Genomic DNA, 26,324 nt, shown 5'->3' on the forward strand with positions numbered 1-26,324 from the left:
TTTTACTGACTATAAAAAAAATAATTATGTAGGAAGTTTGGAGCCCGGAATTGACCTGCACACTACAAAAGTGCACCGAATTCAACACAAATGACTCAATACACTTGGAGGAGGTATGAGTCCTTTCTTTTTCAGATATCTTAGGATTTCGCCGTAGTATCGTATCGAGCATCGTGATATTTATGGCAGGTATCGTATAGCTTAGGCATATCCACTCGGACAGTGCTATAGAGTAGGCTATCTGTTTTCTCAGCCGACCGTCTTTGTCATGTCCTGCAACATTGAGGCTACATAAACAAATGCTAGGTTTTTTCTAACTTGTGTGCTTGATTTCTGAGGCATGTACTTTGCTTGTATATGAATTTGTAGGCCTACTTTCCTTGTCCAACGTGATTGTTGAACGATGCTGGCCAGAAATGAGTATAGGCGAAAGTTTCCGTGTCATATCATACCTCTCATCTCGTTGCTACGCTGTCTCACCAGAAAATGCAGAAGCTGGCAGGACGTCATTGCGTTAACTGAGCTGTTAGATATATAGAACATCTACTTCCACGTAATCTGATTGATACATACCAGGCCAGTCATTACTTTTATAATCGCGGGGAAACGCAGCAATGCATTCTGAAGCCCTGTTTCTTTTCTCCCACACAATTGTACACCGAGAGAGAGGTGCGCTTTTATCCCTCGAGATACTTTCTCCTCCAATAATAAACTTGTACTTGTAACAAAAGGCAATTGAAAATGTTGCCAAGTAAAGAGTAGATTACTGGCTCAAAAATGTACTTGAGTAAAAGTGTGCATTACTTGTAGCGCATTACTACCTACCCCTGGCTGGGGAAGGTCCCTGTGTTGGCTCCTGCTGACCCCTCCCTCCCGTTCATCCTGGACTGTGATGTGAGTGGCCAGGGAGTGAGTGGGGTGCTGGCACAGCTAGAGTGGTGGCGTATTACAGTAGGACTTTCAATAAGCAAGAACACAGCTACTGTGTCACATGCAGAGAACTCCTGGCTGTGTTATTGTCTATTCACCAGACATGGGGGACTCGAGTCACATGACTTGACTCCAGTCAGACTCGAGTCACATTTTTTAGGACTTGAGACTTGCTTGATCAACATGTATAAAAGACTTGACTTGACTTTGACTTGCTATTCAGGACTTGAGACTTGACTTAGACTTGAGACATATGACTTGACTTTTTATTTTTTCATATTAAGGAATTAACTTTACGATTTTAGAAAATGCTTAGGTGCTGTTGCATGCATCACGCAAGCGAACCTGTCATTGTTACCAAGTAGGGTGGCCAGACATCCTGCTTTAGCAAGGACAGTCCTGATTTTCAATGCCCTGTCCTGCGTCCTGCGCAACATCAAGCAGAACACGTACAGTATTTGTACTGCTTTTTGAGACAGGCTTGAAGAGGCTTGGGACGCAGCACAACGTCCAATGCAGTAACATATCAAGTGTTCACTCAACAAATGATTGACTAAGAGCGGTGTCAGATAAATATCTGAGCAGATATCATTGGTTAAAAACGTAAACAAGGCTCTATGTGCTGCTACGTCATATGTACAGTATTCCGGCTTCATTGACAGAAAGTAACTAAAGTTAGCGCTTCGGACTTGTAACCGGAGAGTGCCCCAACCAGTAGGAATGGCTGAAGTGCCCTTGAGCAAGGCACCTAACCCCTCACTGCTCCACCATTGTATTGATATTGTTCATCTTAAATAAAAAAAAACTGCAGTGTTATTTATTCAATATGTATAATTAAAATAATAAACAGTAACAGAAAATAACAAAATACCGCAATTGTGCACAAATTGAGGATGATTTGAGGATATGTTTATCAGACATTGCGCCAAGAATTGAGGATCTTTGCAAGGCAAAGATCTCACATTAATGCAGATGATATGCCTACTATTAGGCTTAGTAATAATAACAATTAATAAAGCATAAATTCATATCAGAGGTCTGGTGCCAATTCCCAATTAGCCTAATAATGATAATAGACCTGATGATGATGATAATGATGACGATGACGATGGTGCTACTGCCAACAATAGCTTAGTAATGATAATAGGCCAACCTACAGTTACTGACAGACATGTGGACTCGAGTCACATGACATGGACTCGAGTCATGATTTTAATGACTTCAGACTTGACTTGATAAAATTCGGCATGACTTGTGACTCGACTTGGACTTGAATACTATTCACTCAAGACTTGACTCGGACTTTGCCTCTTTGACTTGTGATGACTTGACATGTCTCGAATCAAAAACTACATTTCCTGATCGTGTACCAGTCAACCCAGAGACGCTTTCCTCGCAAAAAAAAAAAAAAAAAAAATAGCGGAGACAAGCGGCCAGAGCACAGTTCAGTAGCCTACTGCCACTCACACGCGTTACGCACTGTGTGTAGGGCACCAAGAGACAGAGGAAGGACCAACATTTAGCCAATCACTAGTAGCTTTACTGCAAACTGATTTGCACTCTTGTTAGAGAACATTTGTCAAAAAGCACCAACAGCATGTTACATAAAGATGATACTTTTCGAGTCCTCTCCATTAAGATCCAACTTAAACTTATGCTAGGCTACTGCATTTTAATTGAGAACACATCTAAGCACGACGAGAGGGAGAGAAAACGAGTAGGTTCCAGCTGGCTTGTCATTGTTGATGATGATTGATATCTTCTTTTTAAATATAAGAAACATATAAAAAGAAATCGTGGAGGCAACAAGTACGAGATTAGAGGAGATTGTGAATTTATCCGGTTCTCACTAGTCTACTATACTGTTAGAAACTATGAGATCCAGGTCACTATGACATAGCTGCACTCACTGTGATTTGGAAAGTGGACAAGAATATTATGAAGAGTTGTCTTTGCCTTGTGTAATGGAACTGGTGAGTCTTGAAGTATTCAATAATTTATTTACATGAAGCACATGATATGCCGATTGAAACGCATTCCACTCAGCTACTGTAGCTAGGTGGCTACTGGCTACCAGGCTCATAATTCACTTTTAATTGCAAACAGAAAATGTCAAGCAAGCATCATGTCATACATGCTTCTCTTTCCAAAGGAATGAAAGCTGTTTGTGCCAACTTAATATCATGCTTATCATTGTTAATATTGTGCTATACATGTGGCACAAACAATGTTTGAGTTTGTGGACTAGCCATAGGCTATATTTGAACGGAGCTGGTAAAAAAAGATCATTATGAGAACGTGTGGACAGTGCACAATGGGCTTAAAGTGACCATTTACAAATTAGATAAACAGCATTAAATGTGTAGTATTTCTTAAGAAATGCATACTTTAAAACACAATTACTGTCATTATTATCTTTTAAATAATATAAAAGTGTTGACCTTGGCTTCCCTTATGAGTCACCACTGGCAGACAGCCTAATAAATTGTTTGCAGGCAAATCTGTGGCCTAGTGCAGTGAAATACCATCAGTCAAATTATTACTAATCCTTACAGTGGGCTCCGCAATTTGGAAAAACATTATATATATTTGCAGCTGTGCTGAGTGTCATGTAGCTATCCGTTTTGTACAGATTACTCAGGTATGCACATGTGTATATTACACAGGTATGCACATGCATATGTCGTAAAAGATTACAAGACAGAAACATTGAACATATTTTAATCTGTATTTATAAAAAAAAAATACTGTGGATTAGATGGAAGTGCTAAAATGATGATCGATAGTCTAATAATGGCATTATTAAGTGAAGAGTACCTGATGACTTGTTCAGGACTTGAAAAAGATTGGGACTTGGACTGGGACTCGACTTGGCTTTGATGTGACTTGGACTTGGACTCGACTTGCCCTTCTCTGTATTTACTTGGGACTTGACTTGGACTTGACTGCTAAGACTTGGGACTTACTTGTGACTTGCCAAACAGTGACTTGGTCCCACCTCTAGTATTCAATACCATTGATTCCAATGTTTTACTTATCAAACTGCAGCATTATGGGATCAGAGGCACAGCATGGAGATGGTTCAAAACTACCTTCAGAATAGAGAGCAGTTCGTACTTATAAATGACCATAAATCAGTTCAGAAAACTATTACTCTTGGTGTCCCCCAGGGATCCATACTCGGGCCTCTTATGTTCACCCTTTATATCAATGACCTAGATGTCTCTATGCCTTTAATAAAGTGTTATTTGCAGATGATACCAACCTGATCCTGTCTCACAAAAATCTTCTTGTCTTGCAGGAAACTACAAACAAGGGGTTGTTGAAAGTGGACACTTGGTTTAAGTGCAACACATTATCACTAAATATCAATAAAACAAACTATATTATATTTCGCTCCACAAAAAATACAAATAATGTGGAAAATACCTGTCTCTCTATTAATGGCCAAGCCATTTCCCCTGGGGATCAATAAAGTATCCATCTATCTATCTATCTATCTATCTATTGAAAGAGTAAAATGGGTCCCCGCTATAAGCATTTCTTGCTTCTTAGGGATCGCCCTTTCATGCTGCTTTTCGTGCTCTTGTATTGTCTTGCACTTGTATTGTCTTGCACTAGCATGAATAAATAAATAAAAAGTGACACACACACACACACACTCCGCCCCACACACATACATACTCTACCTGCTGTCTTTAACCCACCACCACACACTCACACACACCCCTTACCTGTTTTAACTCCACTACCACTCACACACACACACACACACACACACACACACACACACGAACACCCACACTCTCCTCCCTCTTTCTAACACAAACACACACACACACACACACACATCCTCCATCACACACAGACACACTCTCCTCCCTCTTTAACACAAAGACTCACACACACACTCTCCCTCACATACACACACATACACTATCGTCCCTCTCTTTAACACACTAACACCACTCACTCTACTACACACACACACACACACACGCCTCCCTCTCTTACACACACACACACACACACACGAACACCCACACTCTCCTCCCTCTTTCTAACACAAACACACACACACACACACATCCTCCATCACACACAGACACACTCTCCTCCCTCTTTAACACAAAGACTCACACACACACTCTCCCTCACATACACACACATACACTATTGTCCCTCTCTTTAACACACTAACACCACTCACTCTACTACACACACACACACACACGCCTCCCTCTCTTACACACACACACACACACACACACACACACACACACACACACACAGACTGCTCCCTCTCTTACACACACACACACACACTCTCCTCCCTCCCTTACACACACACTCTCCTCCCTCACACATAAGACACTATGCTGATGGGTTGTTCAATGAATTTGACCCAGTTATTTTATAGATGAATTCAAATGATTATGTGAAAGTATGGCTATCAGAAAAATATTTTACCTGTGTTGTACTAAAAATTTGACTGAATTTAAAATAATAATGGGCATACTAGTACTCTGTTGTCCAATGGTGCAAGCGGCATGTCCTGTGGTACAACAAATTGAATTGTGAGTGGAAAAGGTATTTTAATGAAAAAATGTATGTAAAAGTGTTGGATATTATAATAATGCTATCATTACTATGCAGCTATAAGGATGAAATGAAGATTCCTTGGGTTTTATACTAAATATAATGAATGTAACTCAGACATTTGGGTGAAGTCTCTATGTGTACATCTTATAGTATATAAATAACATAATTCTGAATTTTTTGGGGGCATGTTTGATGTGGAAATATAGTTGGGGCAAACTAATATGCCTTGGGCTCATCTATCTTATCTGTCCAACATTCTCTGAATTAAATTATGACATTTTTTCTTTTTGTTGCACCGATTGGAGCATTTTTAGGACTACCACACCAAAAACTGAATAATATGCAAAATATAAGAATAATTAGAAATGGACACATTCAGTTTTGAATTATTCACATTTAAGGGAATATAATTATATGTCATTTGACATATATTTTTGAATTATACATTTTTTCACTTTGAATTTGAGTTCACGTCAACCACCCACATATGGTTTAAATGTGTAAACAAGACGCCTGATGTTTAAAATATGTTAATGAATGGGCACAGTATTATTGTGTACAGTAATGGGCTATCAGTAGTATGTAAACAGTTCATGTGCAGGTGCGCCTGCAGGTGTACGTCCGTACGCACTGTGCATACCATCAGGCTACTCAACAAGAGAAAATGTCCTGTGTGTGTGTTTTGGCCCACCATACCTTCCCAACTATGGACAGTATCCCATTAGCTGCATGCCATCAGGCTACAATTTACAATTTTCTATTGAAGTTAGTGAACACGTTATCAAAATTAACGTGCACACATTTTGTTTGAGCAGGAGAGAGAGAATACGCACACAGGCACGCAACTAGGCTACTTGTTTTCTTTTACTCGGCTATCTATATTATCAGCACACAATGTTGAGATAATTCACTAACTCAATACTCATCATAGATATCACAAGTTTAAACAACGATCAGGATATTTTTATGTCAGGCAGGTAGTAGACTCTAGCATGACATACTGGAATGAAGTCATATTTTTGGCCTCGTCAGTTTAAAAAAAACTACTGTATGATCCCTTATCCCATGTGTTTTAATTGACCATCTTTGCTGGACTCCCTCTTATGAGGTCATCATTGTGTCTGGAATGTTTCCTGGAATGTTCATAAATTCAGTTATAAAAATAACTGTAAATATTGTTCTATTGTATTTAAAGTTGATTTTTCAAGAAAAATCACTCACTACTATCTTGCTTCATGTCCCTTCATTTGTCAAAAACGTTTTTTAACCTGACATACGCTCTTTAAGCAATTAGAGCTGTGATGTCACAATCGAAATTAGAATCCTTGAACATTCCGCCATTCATTTCAATGGGCCCAAAAAACACAGAAAAACAGGAATAACGCGAAAACGACAAGGACCAGCGACACGAAAGTAACACGCGCACTACACCGGTTCGGGCCTGAATTTTTGGAGTTTGAACCGCGTCGATAGCTCAAACGGTCTAGGAGCAGTAGTGAGTACAAAAAGAGTACAATAAATAAATAAATAAAGTAAACTTAAGAAGAACAATAGTGGGCTTACTCCGCAAGCCCACAGCATGGCTTCGTCTTGCTGGATCAAACCCACTAATAAAGTAAACTTAAGAAGAACAATAGTCGGCTTGCTGGATCAAACCCACTAAAAAGTGGGTGAAAAAGAAGATATAATAAGAAAACTTAAGAAGAACAATAGTGGTCTTGCTGGATCAAACCCACTAATAAATAAATAAATAAATAAAGTAAACTTAAGAAGAACAATAGTGGGCTTGCTGGATCAAACCCACTAATAATAACTAGACTGCATTTCTGAGGAACTGCGAAAGTGTGCTTGCTCTGGTGCGGTCACTAATGTGAGCAGACAGTGGAATATGCTATGTTGAACCTGGCATAATCAAAGAATTCTAACAGTGGCTAATTTTTCAAAATCGGGCGTACAGGTCAAAGGTTATGTGCATTAACATACATCCGAAATGCCAAAACACATTTTTGCTAGTTGCAGCGACCCCTAGGTCAAAGTGCACCAAATTATATGTGTCCTCACAATGGAGTCCCGAGTCCCTTTACCAAATTTTCTATGCACCAAGGTTGGTATCGATACGTGATATGAGATATGACCTACTTCCTGTTTTGCGGCTACGGATTTTGTTTGGCTGTAACGGCTGTGACAGGTGAACGCTTTTGAAAATCAAAAATCTTTCTGATAAGATTTGTCAGGCTACAGAGGAATTGACCAATGGCAGCAGTTTCCCTGTGGTTTGTTTACCAAATATGAAACATGATGGAGGCATTAAAATGCTACTTGTTTATCAGGATATTGTTTCACTGATTTATTTTTAAAATATGAGCTATGACAGAAGTTGGGTGTGAATGTTCAGTGTTTCCCACAGAATTGGATTCTGTGAATGTACCATTTACATCGGGATTTTGCAAACATTTAGTGTCAGAGTCAATAAAATTAACTAGACTGCATTTCCGGCAGGAACTGCGAAAGTGTGCTTGCCCTGGTCCGGTCAGCAACGTGAGCAGACAGTGGCATACGCTATGCTGAACCTGGCTTGATCCAGGCATTGTAACGGTGCCTTTCAGTGTTGGAGCAGTGGCAATATCCCAAAAGCTCTAGGAGAGGGCTATTCAACTATTGGCTTCTTGGGTTGAATGTGATTTGTTGGATTTTACCTTTGGCCTGCCTTCGAATTTAGCTTCTATGACTGAGATCAAATCAATAAAATAAAATGACAGCAGTGATTGGCTGCAAAATAAATAATGTCACGTGTCTTGCGCCTCTCAAACTGGGCTATCAGGTAACCTACAGAGGAATTGAAATTATGAAATATGACCAAGGCATTAAAAAAGCTACTTGTTGTCAGGATACTTTTTCACTGATTTATTTTAAAAAATATGAGCTATGAGTGTGAATGTTAAATATTCCATCCCACAAATTATGTTTTACTGGTTTATTTGACAAATAATCTATATGGATTTGCTCTATAAAGACCGTATGTCTGTTTGGGATTGTTTTGTGAGCCTGGGGTTGTTTTGAGAGCCTATTGATGTAGCCTATCTCAGAATAAAGGAATACTTCATATTACTCCTAAACCACCGTCTGTAAATCAACTGTATACTACTGTCTACATTGCACTATATTTCTTGACCTGTCTCTGTATGTTTCATCACCTTTCTATACTTTGCCTCACATTGCAACACAGCTCAGATCTTTGGTTGCTATGAAGGCCAGTCGCTCTAAATGGATGGTTGCTATGGCCAAAGGCCAGTTCTATCTCTGCCGTTGTCAAGCCGGGCATATCATTAGAATTCTGATTAACCTAATCTTATTTAAAACATCTCTATTTTACTTATCCCACTTCCATACAGTGGGTCCCATTAGAAATGGCCACTTCATTCAGCTTACCGTGATTCACACAGCAGCATTAATAAATTAATCTGTCACCATATGCCTATGCTTACGTTTGCAAAGAAAACATTTTAATTTGATCCACATGAAACGTTACATTTCATGTACATGTTGACAATGAGTAGGCTAGTTTTGGTTGTTGGTGGTGTTATTGCATCCCTTAGTTATGCCTACAATGCAAGTTCCCTTAAGCTGTCACAGGCGAGGGTGCTACTGTACTTTTAGGGCTAAAGTGCTTCGTGAATTACTGTTAGTAAAAAAATAGCCTAAAGTTACACGTGACGAAGTTACAAGGATACAAGGATACAAGGATACAAGGATACAAGGAAGTTTATTGTCACATGCATATAGTTACTGGAAGTAAGAAATGCAGTGAAATTATGTCTGGTGTCAGCCTATTTGTGCATTAATGGGGGGGGAAAAAGTGCAGTAGAAGAGGGGTTTAGTAGATTAAGTGGCAAGGGCTGCAAAAAAAGGTGGGGGAGGATTGGGATTGGGTGGGGGCACCAACAAGGAGCACCAAGAGCAACAGGGGCAAGGAAAACCCCCTTACCAAGGAAGAAACCTTGGGCAGATCCACGGCTCAAGGGGCTGTCCCAACTGCCAGGGTCTTGGTGTGTGTGTTGGGGGGATGACAGGGGAGATGGGATAGTGTGCTGTGTATGTGGGGAGAGGGCAGTGTGCAACATGTGTGTTGAGAAGCTTCCTCATGAGACAATGTGCTGTGTATTGGGGCAGTGTGCTGTAAGTATGTTGGGGATGTGTGTTGGAGAAGCTTCCTGATGAAATAATGTGCTGTGTATGTAGGGGGCAGGGACTTACTATTGCAAGCAGAGTAACTGTGTGTAATGTATGAGTGATGACAGTGAAGATGTGTGTGTGTGGGGGGGAGTGGAGCAGTGACTGTGTGTGTGTGTGTGTGTGGTGTGTAGGGGTGGGTAGGTGGGGGCAGTGTGCTGTAAGTATGTAGAGGATGTGTGTTGGAGAAGATCCTGAAGACAATGTGCTGTATGTATGTGAAGTGATGACAGTGATGATGTAAGTGTGTGTGTTGGGGGTGGGGGCAAAAAAGGCTAGGCAATCAAGGACATGGGTAGATGGAGGAGAAATCAAAAATAATAAATAAAAAGTGTGCAAAAAGTTGGAGAAAAGTCAGATATGTGTGTGTGTGTGTGTGTGTGTGTGTGTGTTTTGACGATGTGATGAAATAAGAAAATAAATAAAAGGTCTGTAGCATAGGGAGAGGGATGTAAAAGTGCTAAAAAGTCTTGTAGGTGTGTGTGTGTGGGGGTCATGAGTGCTGAGGAGTGAATGAGTGCAAAGTCAGTATAGTGTGAGTTCAGAGTTGGGAAATGTTTGAGAGTGCTGAGGAGGAATGTGTGCAAAGTCAGTATAGTGTGAGTTCAGAGTTGGATGGCCTGGGGATAAAAACTTCTCCTGAGTCTCTCAGTTCTGGCTTTGTGACTACATACATGCCTTCTTGATTTCAGCGGTAGGAATAATCCATTGTTAGGATGAGAAGAGTCCTTCAGAATCTTTTTGGGCTCTTAGGAGTACTCTTCTGGAATAGATATCTTGTAGAGCAGGAGTTGAGTTCTTATAGCACGTTCAGCTGAGCGCACTACTCTCTGCAGAGTACTACAATCTCTAACTGTGGAGTTCCCATACCAGGTGATGATGCTACCAGTTAGAACACTCTCAACCGCTGAAGTGTAGAAGGCCTTCATGATGGATGTAGAAACTTTGAATTTCCTTAGCTGACGAAGGAAGTACAGTCGTTGTCTGACTTCTTCAGAACATATTGAGTGTTAACAGTCCATGTTAAGTCGTTGCCATGCGCCGCGCCGCTCGATCGCCTTTTTTGGTTGCTCCGCCCTAACTTGTGCTTATATTTACTCTTTTACCTTTATTAACCCTAATTTTTTTGCACTTTTCCACTGCACTGATTACGTGATGATGGCGTTACACCGAAACATCGAAATGAATTGCCTTTTTTGTTTCGGGATGTTTTAATTGACGATTCTACCTGGTCGACTGAGATTCTCCGAGATGCATCAGGGAACCATGGAGACGATCTCGGCGCAGAAAAAAAACACCGAGGAAAACGAGCGGGGCCCGTAACAGATTGCGGAATAGAGCTCATAGGCCTCCACTGCCTAGCATTCTCTAGCCAATGTCCAGTCTCTTTGTGAACAAGATGGATGAACTAAGAGCGAGGGATACAGTTTCAAAGAGACATCAGGGACTGTAACATTCTATGCTTTACTGAGACATGGCTAACTGAACTTGTTCCGACAGTGCCATCACTCCGTGGAGTTTTTCTCTGCTGCTCATTTCTGACAGGACTGAGGAATCTGGAAAATCGAAGGTGGCGGTGTGTTTGCATCATGACCTAACAGCAAGTGCTGTGATCCTAGAAATGTCACCGTTCTCTCAAAGTCCTGCTAGCCTCATCTAGAACATCTAGCGATCGTCTGTCGACCCTTCTACCTGCCCCGTGAGTTTACTTCGGTAATATTCAACGCTGTCTACATTCCTCCACAAGCCAACACAGATGCTGCGGTTTCAGAATTGCAAGAAGTGTTAAATAGACAACAACACACGCGCACCCTGAAGCTGCGCTTATTGTGGCCGGTGATTTCAATCAAGTACATCTGAACCGGTCCATGCCTGAATTTATTCAACACATTCACTTCCCTGCGTGGTGACAACACACTGATCACTGCTACACACAGTTCAAGAACAGTTACAGTTTAAGTCTCTACCAGCTTTAGGAAAATCAGATCATGCCGCTGTTTTTCCTACTGCCTATGTACAAACAGAGAAGTCGGACGGACCCCCAGTGACGGAAGGAGGTCAAGCTGGACTGACCAATCGGAAGCCAGGCTACAGGGCGCCCTAGCGATTGACTGGGAGATGTTCAAGACGAACTCTGCTGACATCAATGAGTTTACGGAAGTATCATTGAGTTACATCAATATGCTAACTGATTCCATCATCCCAACTGTAAAGATCGAAGCTTCCCTAACCAGAAACCATGGGTGGATAGAGAAGTGAAGCGGCATTAAAGACACGCACCATGATTTATAATGCTGGGCTTATTTCAGGGGATATGACGGATTACAAGCAGCATCTTATAGTTTACGTAGTGCAATTAAAGATGCTAAGCGGCTATAGAGACAGAGTTGAAGCTGATTTCTTGGAGGGTGATCCAGCACGAGTGTGGAAAGGACTCCGAACCATCACTGGCTTTGAAAGAAAGTCCCCTCCTATGATGAATGTGAGTAAAGCCCTCCCTGATGAACTTAATGCTTTTATGCTCGCTTTGACATGAAAAAAACACAGACTATATTGGACTAGCTGCAGCATGTGAAGCAAATGAGGATGCACCTTTCTGTGTCTCTGAGGTCGATGTGAGGCAATGCCTTTAGGAGGGTAAATTGTAGAAAAGCTACTGGACCGATGGAATTTCTAACAGGGTTTTGAAATCCGCGCTGCTCAGTTAGCTCCTGTGTTCACTTATATCTTTAACACATCATTGGCTCAAAAGAGACAGTTCCTACTTGCCTCAAAAGCAGTCTGTTATTGTTCCAGTACCGAAAACAAAAAGTCCATCATGTCTGAATGACTACGCCCAGTAGCCCTGGCGTCTACAGTGATGAAGTGTTTTGAGAAGCTTGTGAAAAACATTATCTGCTCATCCCTCCCTGCCTCCTTGACCCCTCAATTTGCTTACAGAGCCAACAGGTCTACAGAGGATGCCATCTCAAACCTCATGCACACCACCTTAACTCACCTGGAGGAGGGAATGGGAATTATGTGAGGATGCTGTTCATTGACTTTAGTTCAGCATTCAACACGATAGTACCTCTCACCTTGGTCACAAAGATGAAGGCCTTAGGACTGAACACCACCCTGTGTCACTGGATATTTGACTTCCTCACCAACCGTTCACAAGTGGTTAGAGTGGGGGGGTCTGACATCTGACTCATTAACCATCAGCACTGGTGCTCCCCAAGGCTGTGTTTTGTGGAAAAAACACCGAGGAAAACGAGCCGGGGCCCGTAACAGATTGCGGAATAGAGCTCATAGGCCTCCACTGCCTAGCATTCTCCTAGCCAATGTCCAGTCTCTTGTGAACAAGATGGATGAACTAAGAGCGAGGATACAGTTTCAAAGAGACATCAGGGACTGTAACATTCTATGCTTTACTGAGACATGGCTAACTGAACTTGTTCCGACAGTGCCATCACTCGGTGGAGTTTTTCTCTGCTGCTCGCTCTGACAGGACTGAGGAATCTGGAAAATCGAAAGGTGGCGGTGTTTGCATCATGACCTAACAGCAAGTGCTGTGATCCTAGAAATGTCACCGTTCTCTCAAAGTCCTGCTCGCCTCATCTAGAACATCTAGCGATCGCCTGTCGACCCTTCTACCTGCCCCGTGAGTTTACTTCGTAATATTCAACGCTGTCTACATTCCTCCACAAGCCAACACAGATGCTGCGGTTTCAGAATTGCAAGAAGTGTTAAATAGACAACAACACACGCACCCTGAAGCTGCGCTTATTGTGGCCGGTGATTTCAATCAAGTACATCTGAACCGGTCCATGCCTGAATTTATTCAACACATTCACTTCCCTACACGTGGTGACAACACACTGGATCACTGCTACACACAGTTCAAGAACAGTTACAAAGCTTAAGTCTCTACCAGCTTCGGGGAAAATCAGATCATGCGCTGTTTTCCTACCGCCTATGTACAAACAGAGAAGTCGGACGGACCCCCAGTGACGAAGGAGGTCAAGCTGGACTGACCAATCGGAAGCCAGGCTACAGGACGCCCTTAGCAACGCGTTGACTGGGAGATGTTCAAGACGAACTCTGCTGACATCAATGAGTTTACGGAAGTATCATTGAGTTACATCAATATGCTAACTGATTCCATCATCCCAACTGTAAAGATCCAAAGCTTCCCTAACCAGAAACCATGGGTGGATAGAGAAGTGAGAACGGCATTAAAGACACGCACCATGATTTATAATGCTGGGCTTATTTCAGGGGATATGACGGATTACAAAGCAGCATCTTATAGTTTACGTAGTGCAATTAAAGATGCTAAGCGGCGCCTATAGAGACAGAGTTGAAGCTGATTTCTTGGAGGGTGATCCAGCACGAGTGTGGAAAGGACTCGAACCATCACTGGCTTTGAAAGAAAGTCCCTCCTATGATGAATGTGAGTAAAGCCCTCCCTGATGAACTTAATGCTTTTTTATGCTCGCTTTGACATGAAAAACACAGACTATATTGGACTAGCTGCAGCATGTGAAGCAAATGAGGATGCACCTTTCTGTGTCTCTGAGGTCGATGTGAGCAATGCCTTTAGGAGGGTAAATTGTAGAAAAGCTACTGGACCGGATGGAATTTCTAACAGGGTTTTGAAATCCTGCGCTGCTCAGTTAGCTCCTGTGTTCACTTATATCTTTAACACATCATTGGCTCAAGAGACAGTTCCTACTTGCCTCAAGCAGTCTGTTATTGTTCCAGTACCGAAAAACAAAAGTCCATCATGTCTGAATGACTACCGCCCAGTAGCCCTGACGTCTACAGTGATGAAGTGTTTTGAGAAGCTTGTGAAAAACATTATCTGCTCATCCTCCCTGCCTCCTTTGGACCCCCTCCAATTTGCTTACAGAGCCAACAGGTCTACAGAGGATGCCATCTCAAACCTCATGCACACCACCTTAACTCACCTGGAGGAGGGAATGGGAATTATGTGAGGATGCTGTTCATTGACTTTAGTTCAGCATTCAACACGATAGTACCTCTCACCTTGGTCACAAAGATGAAGGCCTTAGGACTGAACACCACCCTGTGTCACTGGATATTTGACTTCCTCACCAACCGTTCACAAGTGGTTAGAGTGGGGGTCTGACATCTGACTCATTAACCATCAGCACTGGTGCTCCCCAAGGCTGTGTTTTGAGTCCACTGCTGTACAACATCTACACACATGACTGCAAAGCCAACAGTAGTCATACCTCCATCATCAAGTTTGCAGATGACACAGTGATCTTGGGCCTGATTAGTAACAACAATGAACAGTTCTACTTGGATCAGGTTGATGAGGTGGCACAGTGGTGTCAATCTAACAGCTTGACACTGAATATCAATAAAACCAAGGAAATGGTAGTGGATTACAGAAGGCAGCAGCAGAACTACAGTTACACCCCACTAATGATCAGCGGGCAACCTGTAGAGAGAGTCACAAGTTTTAAATACCTTGGTGTCCACATTACTGAAGACTTAACATGGACTGTTAACACTCAATATGTTACGAGTGCAAGCATCTCATATCAAATGACCATGGCATTACGCTAAACAACATAAATCCCAATTAGCAACATACATCTCCTCCCTATAGCTAGCCACACAAGAAATGAATGATACTAAATCTCTGCTTAGCATGCTTCTCCGCTTAGCATTCTAATAACAGAAGGGGCACATTCATGTTGACCACTACAACATGACTCATTATGTCTGTAACGTTAACTGTATAAAACACTTACTTTCATAAAGGACGCACACCATCCAGCACATGGAAACCGATATTTTAGGTTCTTGGCCACAAACTCAAAACGTGTCTCTCTGAAGCCCTGTTCTAGAATCTTTGCTCTGAAGGCTGTGTTAAGGGGCTGACATCAAATAAACTAAAATGATAGTCTTTCAGTATTAAATGTGTACGATGATTCCGAATGGATGTGTGTGGTTTGCAAGAATAAACAAGAAATACATTTCCAATAATTTCCCATGATAAATTACATAATATTTGCACCTTCCTTACTTGTGAATCTCACACCGTATTTCAAGTAGGCTACACTAGTGAAATGTAATACAACGTTGCCACCTAGCGTTCAGATTGGTAGGCTATTTAACATTAACGTGACATTGCTTGTTTATTCTTTCGTCAACCCCATGCTTTTAGGAAAACAATCTTTTTATCATAGTTCCCTCTTCAATGAGCGATTACCAGCTCGTTTTTGTAACAGAGATAGCTGTTTATTGTCCCTAGGTTTACAGAAACACCTATTCATATTAATACATAGCCTATGGAGTGCTGCCGACCACTGTTCATTACATGGCCCAGAATGCCTTGCATGTCTTTACAACAAAACAACACAGTAAAACCTAAATGCCCGTAAACATATGCATTTGCATACTTGTAACAATAATACTCTCCCATCATGATATGTAACAATAATGAAAAATTTAATTTGAATACCGTCAATGTGAAAACAACTCTATTATGTAAGCTATATATAGCTACTGTTCTCCTTGCTATTTCAGTTCGTAAGTCCATACTATCCCATGGCAGAGCAAGGATTTCATGATTGGGCAAGGTAGCCTGGAGACATTGTGTCTGCTCTGAGACATTGTGCAGACATGGAAGGCATTGTGATAGAAGGTGAATGGTGAAAAGGTGAATGGTGTGAGTTACCAAATACCCGTGGGTGGTTTGCCAAATGATGGAAACTTTTGGAATATTTTTTTTTTTTTTGCCTATGCACCCTCACACTGGAGTCCCCAGTTCATATACAAAATTTGGTATCGATATGTGACAGTGTTCCTGAGATATGGACGACTTCCTGTTTCGAACTTCGCCGCCCGATTTCGTTTGGCTGTGACGGCAAACGCCGAAAAATCAAAAATCCTTCCGCTAACATTTGTGAGGCTTGGTCCAAGGATAATGTACGTCAAGTTTATGGCGTTCGACCAAATTTGTGACCTGTGAAAATTTAGTTTCGCTTTCTGTTCTATGGCGGACGAACGGCACGCCCACCTGACGTCATCTTCGCGACCAACTTACACCGGTACTGACCGGACGTTTTAAAGTTGGAACGGTGTCTCTGTCTCAAAGGGCCTAGGCGCTAGGGCTGACAAAAAATTAGGGAGACGGGAAAAATAATAATAAAACTTAAGAAGAACAATAAGTGTGCTGCTTTGCAAGCACACTTAATAAAGCATGCATGAGTAATCTAGTCGAATGAAAGTGATTGAATTATTTTTAAATTATTTAAATAGTACAACATAGAACATTATTGTGTGGCGGCTGGTTTTGATTTACCATAAAGTACAGGGGCCTTCAACCTTTTTCAGCTCAAGGAACCCTTGGCTGAGGCCATAAGGCCAAGGTCAAAATGTTACCAGCTTTCGTGAACATGAAACCGAATTCAAACAAACAAACACATCCATTCAATGATTTGGATTAGCAGTTTAGCACGCCGCCTTCTATGCAATGCTTCTACTGTATGTGGCAACAACAATCCATCAACAATCCTTTATGTTTTGTTAAATGCACATGCAGAGGAGAGGCAGCGGGCTCTTTACGAGAGAAAGCAGGGAGGGGCAAGGAAAGGCTGCTGCGTAAAAAGTTCAGCTCAATGAAAGTGATTGAATTATTTTTAAATTACTTAAATAGTACAAAATAGAACATTATTGTGTGACGGCCGGTTTTGATTTCGTGGCGGCCTGCCACAGATTAGTCAATGTATAGGAGACATTGATGTTTTATATTCCATCCCAGCATCCCCTAATACTGATTTACTGGTTTATTTGACAAATAATCTATATGGGCCTGCTCTCTAAGCACCGTATGTCTGTTTGTATCTCAGAATAAAGGAATGTCCACCACATGTTGCTCACATTTCTTTACCATTATACAGTACAGAGGCCTTTTTCAGCTCAAGGGACACTTGGCTGAGGCCATAAGGCCAAGGCCAAAATGTTACCAGCTTTCGTGAACATTAACCCTTTAGGCGCCAGAGTTTTTTTTTCGAAACGTTCGATTTTGACATCTTCATGTCAAAAGGCTATATCTTAAAAGTGATAAGAGATAGAGACTTTCTGTAAATTAGAGAAATATTAAGGATGACCCAAAGTTTATGTAGGGATTAAATGTTTATATCTAATTTGCATATTATGACGTTATATGGTGGCGGCCATCTTGGATTATAGAATTTTCATGAAAAGTTGCATGTTTGAATGATAAAATGCACCACTTCTTTCCCCCCAAAATGTCCCTCACCTTCTGTATGCTATATTGCACAATACTGAATGCTCAGGTAAATACTAAGTAGTAAACAAACTATGTAAATCATTACTAATAAATGGCAGAAACAAACAAAATGCATGTAGCGGTAGGTGCCTTTTGCTGTAGAGATTTTCCATTTACTACATACAGTAGGCACTCTGATTCCATGTATGGGGCACATATATATTATTCAGATGACACACAAACACAAGTAGACAAGACCTGTTTAGTTCAAAAGCTCACTTGCCACGGCAAGGCACAGATCAGGAGTGAGATGACGAGACAAGACAAGAGACAATGTTAGTATTTGTTTTCTTTTTGTTGATTTTTTTTTTTTTGTGTTTCTTAGCTGACAAAGACACACACATCACAAGGACATGAACACACAAAAAAGAACACATATATGTCCTAAATGGTCAGGGAAATAGATAATCAACAGTGTAAATCATTACTAATAAATGGCTGACAATTTTTTTTTTTTTTATGTAGCAGGCCTTTTGCTGTAGAGATAATGACTATCCATATCCATATCCTATCCATACAGGGCTGGCATTCCCATCATCTTGTGATAGACTATGCATGGCCTAATGGCTCTCCTGCCCCGTGTCACCACCTCTGTATCTCCTGTTGCGAGCAGCATGGCCAGATCTGCCTCAAGGCCAAGATCGAAAGTGGGAGAGAATTTGCGCCAGCTCGGACTAGGCCTACTGTCATTCTCATTGCGACTCCCCACACTGCCTCTACGTTCCCCCCTAACTGTCCTATGAGCACTTCGACCTCGTCTAACATACCCAGTGGCATTAGACAAAGGCTCCACCACGTTACTGTCGCCGCGATTGCGGAGAGGCACACGTTCAGAAGACAGAAGCTAGTGCTACATGGACATTAGGCTACCTCCAGCCTCGTTCGCCACACCACTAACACCCTGCTAACTTCCCGATGAACACCAACCCGTGAAACATTATTCCCACCAGTGACATTGGGCAAACGATTCAACGTTTGTGCTTGGTGTAAGCTAAACTATGGAGTAAACTCTCACTTTGTCCAGCTGCATCATTGCAAGGCAGGGACGCATCTGAAGCCTCACTCAACGAATCACCGTCAATCACTCTTCAGAATCAGGGTCCGCGAATAGAAGACCCAACACTTCATTTCGGGTAAACTTTTTTGATGCCATTAGACGATAATCTAATGCAAATACTCGCTGACGTTGACAATATCGCTCTGACAAAGTGGCTCACACGCACACTAGCTCGGTATTTCACGACTGATTCAATGCGCTGTAGCTAGAAGGTTTTGTTTAAAGCATGCCCTTTTTCGGACTCGGGGATGACGTATGACATGTCTGCCATCTAGTGGAGTGGAGGTCGAACGAAATATGACACCCTATTTGACTAAATCGGCCGTTTTATTTAGTACCGCATCTTGTCGACAAAAGTCGACCGTGGCGCCTAGAGATGATTGGATTAGCTTCAAAATGTAATGAACAGACAAACCATAATGTAGAGTAGCCTATGTAATCTAGTCTAATCTCATTGACGCATAACATGTGGCATAGCTTCATTCATTACCACATGTAAATCATGGCAATAAGAATAGCAGGTTACACGTTCAATATGCTGTGGGCAGTGTAGCTCAATTTGAGGGGGCGTCATTTCAATGACATTGCTTATGATTAAAAAGCAGAGGTGCAGAATCAATAAATAAAAATAAAACAAATCAAAAATAAAAGAAAGAAATACATTAGGCAGGAAAGTGGCAGTGCTGTCTTTGAAAAGTTTTTGTTTGGATAAAATTAGCGCACCAATCTAAGTTTTTCTTCGAAGTTGTTTCGTGCGCAGGTTCACCGTTGGTCATTGCTTATGGTTAAATAGCCTATGACTTATATTGGTTTAGCCAACTATGTGTCAGTCATTTCCATTACAAATCGGCCTAATACAATTTTAGATATTTAATCCCTAAAATGTATCACATGAGGCGGCTCTCCATCGATAAAAAAATCACTCGTATTACTCGCACATATGTTTTCGTGTCATTTTGACCACTGGACTAGCCTTCCTGCTTTCTGCAAAACACAATTGAAGGAATTGCAACAGTGGGCCATGAAGATGCTTGCTAGCTTCGGATACAATCTATTCTAGCCACGGGTAACGTGAAACGATGAGCTGCATAGTTTTCTAATGCATGGTGGAGTGCTACAGCATGACGGTCAATCTTGTAACGAATTTTATGACAAAGAGGCTTAACTGGAGACATTTGCGTGATGCATGCACTTGTAACAACGCTTATTACAGCCTATTAATAAACGCCTATTCAAATGGTCAAAACAATGCTCCAAGTGGGGGGACATCCTTCTCCCAAGTCCAATTCCCACATCAGGAGTTAACTCCTAATGACATTAATATGCATAGAAACATACTAAATAAACCATAACAATGATATCAATATTCACCGCTATACTGACAATCATACTTGGTATCAAATACATAGTGGAAACTAAGGACAAAAGTTTGTTGTCAGATAGCTAGCCGATACCCGGCTAAAAACAAAGTAAACGTAGTCCTATGCTAACATTCATTCCCTTACCTTGTTGGCAGTATAAACTCTTCATTGAAGTACAACTGGTAGGCCTACGTAATTAACAGGTTCACGGCTAACTTACTTTGTTCATCAACGCACATCTTCACAAACTGTATTCCCGTCGTAGACTACTGATATTGCAGTCTTGAACATCCACGATGCAAACTCATTACTCGAGAAATAAAACAATGTGCCTTCTCACGTTGATCCTCTGTGAATTGCAATACAACAGTGCCACCTAGTGTCTAAAAGTTAAACCTCTTTTTTCACTACAGCTGCCTACCCAGAATGCATTGCAAGTCTTTAATAACCACTGTCCGCTTTCTCATTTCCCCTCAGACCAACATGGCCTGGGACCCAGCAAAAAACTACACTCAAGTTCTGGTTCTTTAGACGTTTTAGTTGATTAAGCTCAGCTTTGGTTGTACTTTTTGCGTGACATTAAGCCTACTGGAAAGATTTTTAATTGCAATTTAATTGAATGCAATTTACTTTTACGATTTACGATTTACATCCACATACATTATTCTACTTATTGTATAAGATAACTGCTAATACACTGCACATATTTATATTTAATTCATATTACTCTAAACCACCTTCTGTAAATCAACTGTATACTACTGTCTACAATGCACTATATTTCTTGACCTGTCTCTGTATATTTCATCACCTTTCTATACTTTGCATCACATTGCATGCATACTGTAGCTACATGAATCACAGCTAAGATCCTTGGAGGCCAATCGTTCTAAATGGATGGTTGCTATGGCCAAAGGCCAGTTATCTCTGCCGTTGTCAAGCGGGCATACCCTAACTTTATCTTATTTTAAACATCTCTATTTTACTTAGCCTACTTCCATACAGTGACTCCTATTAAGAAGTGGCCACTTCATTCGCGCTTAACGTGATTCACGCAGCAACATTATTAAATTAATCTGTCACTATGCCTATGCCAACGTTTGCAAAGAGGAGAATCTTTTAATTTGATTCACAATGAAACGTTACATTTAATGTACATGTAAACAATGAGTAGGCTAGTTTTGGTTGTTGTTGGTGGTGTTACTGTATCCCTTAGTTTTATGCCTACAATGCAAAATTGTTCCCTCGTGATTGTTAGACGCATTTCAAAACATCGCGACGTGAAATGCCACCACAAAACATTGTTTGTGAATCGGTCTTATTAGGAGTCCTCGCTTAAGCTGTCACAGACTCAGGCGCTACTTTTAGGGCTAAAATGCTTCCTGAATTATTCTTAGTAAAAAAAAAATAGGAGTCCTAAAGTTACAAGTGACGAAGTTACGAGTACAAGCATCTCATATCAAATGACCATGGCATTACGCTAAGCAACATAAATCCCATAATGTTACAGCAACATCTCCTCCCTATGACATAGCTAGCTAGCTTCTAGCCACACAAGAAATTAATGATGTTAAATCTCCGCTTAGCATTCTAATAACAGAAGGGGCACATTTATGTGGACCACTACAACATGACTCATTATGTCTGTAACTCTATAAAACACTTACTTTCATAAAGGAAGCACACCATCCAGCACATACACATGGAAACCGATATTTTAGGTACTTGGCCACGAACTCAAAACGTGTCTCTCTGAAGCTCTGTTCTAGAATCTTTGCTCTGAACACTGAGTTGCTAGGCAACATCATTAATAAACGAAATGAGAATCTTTTCAAGGTATTACAAGTGTACGTGTGATTACGAATGGATGTGTGTGGTTTGCAATTAGAATAAACAAGAAATAACATTTCCAATAATTTCCCATGATAAATTACATAATATTTGCACCTTCCTTACTTGTGAAGCTCACACCGTATTTCAAGTACACTAGTGAAATGTAATACAACGTTGCCACCTAGTGTTCAGATGTAGGCTATAGAGCTGGTAAGTCCTGCCCTTTCCGCTGGACCTCTAGATTGAAAAATCGTCAATGCAAGTGAATGTGAGAAAATAATTATTTTCTGGTCCCGTTTGATTTGTGCCATGAATGTGAACATATGTCGTCTGTGAATTTTTAATACCAAAGTTGTGACCTGGGTCAGTGACATCCTTTTCAATTTCCACACTACACCGGTTCCGGCCGGACGTTCTAGAGTTGGACCGGTGGCGATATCTCAAAAGGTCTAGGAGCAGGAGCTGACGAAAAATTGGGCTAACAGGAATAACTAGAATTGCGGTTCCGAGGAACTGCAAGAGTGGGTTTGATCAGGGGCATGGAACTCGGCCTCATCCAAGGATTCCAACGGTACCTCATTTATGAAAATCGGACATACGGGTCAAAAGTTACATGCACACACCTTCATATACACAGACAGCCCAGCCCAGCCCATTAGACAGTGCCAGATGGTTTAGAAGTCTGCCAGGTGCAAGCTTAAACAATTAGAGCTGTGATGTCACAATCAGAATTAGAATTAATTTCAATGGGGCCGAAAAACGCAGAAAAACAGGAATAACGCGAAAACGACAAGGACCAGCCACACGAAAGTAACAAGCTCCCTACACCGGTTCGGGCCTGAATTTTTGGAGTTTGAACCGCGTCGATAGCTCAAACAGTCTAGGAGCAGTAGTCGGTACAAAAAGTGGGTGAAAAAGAAGATATAATAAGTAAACTTAAGAAGAACAATAGTGGTCTTGCTGGATCAAACCCACTAATAATAAGAAAACTTAAGAAGAACAATAGGTGTGCTGCTTTGCAAGCACACTTAATAATAGTGTGGGCCTAACAATAATAGGCTAGCTTAGGGCTATCTATTTATCTATGCAAGGTGGTGTAGTAGGGGTGGCGCCAGGAAGGGGTGGGGTAGAACTCCTGACATACATTTATATAGATGTTAGAGACGGACGCCATACCTTCAATGATGTGCTTCCTGGACAGACCCCTCTCGGTCTCTGCTCTGTGAAAGGCCAAGAAACATGATCAAACACACACGCACACACCAAATGACTCTGGAAAATCTTACCATCAGCCTCACAAACACACAGACACTCAAAACACTCGATAATACACAGTCTCTCTCTCTCTCTTAAACACACACTTTCAGACCGTCATGTTTTCAGAATGAAACAAACATACTGATAAATGTGATAATAAAAACACTTACTGCCCTCCCCAGTAGATTTTTGTTGTCACTACAAAACTGGAACGCCTTTGCGACGGAGCCGTAAAGAGAGAGAGAGAGAAGAGTATATGTTACATGTTACAGATCAATGTTATTGTTGGAGTACATTGTGCTGAATATAATAATGGGAATATAATTGTGGGAATATGGTTGTAAATCGACTGCATTATATATATACACACACACACAGTATAATGTATAATATATATATTATATACATAGGTAGACAGACAGATGACAAATTGCTAATTTTCTTATTTCATTTATTGCTATAGGAGTTCATCCAACTTGGTTATGGCCCAGCAGGAAAGGCTGTGTGTGTGTGTGTGTGTGTGTGTGTGTGTGTGTGTGTGTGTGTGTGTGTGTGTGTGTGTGTGTGTACAAGCCCAGGATGAAAAGAAAAATACCGTCAGGAATTATTTTGGGCACAGCTCATTCAGAGTCCACTTAAACCATTAACATACAAATCTATAAATACACAAGACAGAAATAAACAGCACACACACACACACACACACACACACAAAGAGAAGTTCAGGCTTCACATGAACACAAACCTCCATCCTTTCTTCTTAATGATATTTCCGAGTGTGATTTCAGCTCTGGTAGCGGGGAAAAAGATAAAAGAGAGCATTTTGAAGCTTTTAGCAAAAGTAAAACTGTTGGGATGTGAAGTGAATAAAGACAGCCAGAAAGAGAGAGAGAAAGGGGGAGAGGAGAGACACTGACCTTCCAGATGCATATACCTCTGCAGTGTCAAACAGGTTCACACCATGTTCATAAGCAGTAGTTACAAGGTTCTCAGCCATCTGCAGCAACACACACACACACACACACACACACACACACAGACACAGACACACACACACACTTAATATGATGTATAGACCCTCATTATGATAAAGTAACAAACACACTGATTCACTGAACATGGAAGAAACTTACCTCATCAGATATCTGAGAGCCAAAGGTCACCCAGGTACCTACAACATGCACACACACACACACACACACACACACACACACACACACAGTATTTGTTATTAAATAAGTTGTGTTTTGTGTGTTTTGTGTGTGTGTGTGTGTGTGTGTGTGTGTGTGTGTGTGTGTGTGTGTGTGTGTATCTTACCTAAGCCCAGACAGGATACTCTCAACCCGGACTTCCCCAGGTTCCTGGAATTAAAAGAAGATGTCTTAACCAGTAAAAGTGAATTCACAACAGAAGTCATTCATTTTCTGTAGTTGATACAGTCCATGAACCAATGTCCACTACAGCCCATGTCATGTTCTGATATGTCTGTTATACCTTGTTTCCACGTGATAGGTCGATTGGGGACCTCATTCTGTGATTCTGGTGAATGGTGTTTTTGCAGTTCCTTAAACACCTTTTTACAGCATGGAACTGCACTTAGAATTAGGAGAGCCTCATGTCATCCAAGGGTTACTCCAGGTACCTTGTCTGTTTAGGGAGTTCCTTGAGGAACTTAACTCATATGGGAGAGATCGCTCTTACAAATAGGAGAGCCTCGAGTCACCCCAGGGCTACTTCAGGAACCTTGCCTGTTTAGGGGTTCCTTAAGGAACTTCACTCATGGGAGAGATGGGCAGGCATAAGCGATGTTTAAACTGCCTTGACAGTTGGACCAGTGCCAACCAGCTTTCAAGGAACTCAACAGGTGGGTAAATGCTTAACATTTTTAAAAGGAAATTATATTTGTTAATTAATTATAAGCCCATTGAAATGTCAATAATGGGCTTTCTAAGCACCTGCCTTATACATAATTTAAACATTAAAGTTAGCTGCTGAACAAGTGTACAAAGTCCCTCTAGATGGACTTGATAGTAGTACGTGTTGGCAACAATACCTCAAGCAGCATCACACTGAGCACAGGGGCCCCCCAAGGCTGCGTGCTCAGTCCGCTGCTCTTCACCCTGCTGACGCATGACTGCACTGCAACCTACAGCAACAATCACATAGTGAAATTTGCTGACGACACAACTCTGGTGGGTCTCATCACCAAGGGACCACGAGACTCAATACAGGTTGGAGGTCGACCATCTGACCACGTGGTGCAGGGACAACAACCTCCTGCTGAACGTCAGCAAGACCAAAGAGATTGTTGTTGACTTCCGGAGAGGTCACACCCAACACCTGCCACTGACCATCGACGGTGCTGTGGTGGAGAGAGCGAGCAGCACCAAATTCCTGGGGGTGCACATAAGTGAAGACCTCTCCTGGACCACCAACACTGCATCACTGGCTTAAGAGAGCTCAGCGCCGCCTGTACTTCCCAATGAAACTCAGGCGCAGCAAGTGCTCCACCAGCCATCATGACCACATTCTACCGAGGCACCATTGAGAGCATCCTCTCCAGCTGTATCGCTGTGTGGGGCGGAAGCTGCACTGAATACAACAGGAAAGCCCTGCAGCATAGTGAACACAGCTGGAAGGATTATTGGTGCTTCACTCCCTCCCTGAAGGACATTTACACCACCCACCTCACCGCCAAGGCGACCAAAATTGTGAGTGATGCAAGTCACCCCGCCACAAT

The 26,324-nt window shown here is 41.5% G+C and overlaps 1 protein-coding gene across 1 annotated transcript in view; it reads right to left on the reverse strand.

The window, feature by feature from the left end:
• LOC125289408 (voltage-gated potassium channel subunit beta-3-like) overlaps window positions 1-26,324 on the reverse strand; it is a 159,955-nt gene that overhangs the window by 110,564 nt on the left and 23,067 nt on the right. The window contains exons 2-7 of the mRNA XM_048236219.1: window positions 24,902-24,945; window positions 24,718-24,755; window positions 24,502-24,581; window positions 24,330-24,374; window positions 23,755-23,799; window positions 23,504-23,547 (exon numbers count right to left, since the gene is read on the reverse strand). Of these exons, the coding sequence (XP_048092176.1) occupies window positions 23,504-23,547; window positions 23,755-23,799; window positions 24,330-24,374; window positions 24,502-24,581; window positions 24,718-24,755; window positions 24,902-24,945 (296 nt within the window). The remainder of the gene's footprint in view (window positions 1-23,503; window positions 23,548-23,754; window positions 23,800-24,329; window positions 24,375-24,501; window positions 24,582-24,717; window positions 24,756-24,901; window positions 24,946-26,324) is intronic.

The sequence above is a fragment of the Alosa alosa genome, chromosome 24 (genome assembly GCF_017589495.1).
Source record: "Alosa alosa isolate M-15738 ecotype Scorff River chromosome 24, AALO_Geno_1.1, whole genome shotgun sequence".
NCBI classification, from domain to species: domain Eukaryota; kingdom Metazoa; phylum Chordata; class Actinopteri; order Clupeiformes; family Clupeidae; genus Alosa; species Alosa alosa.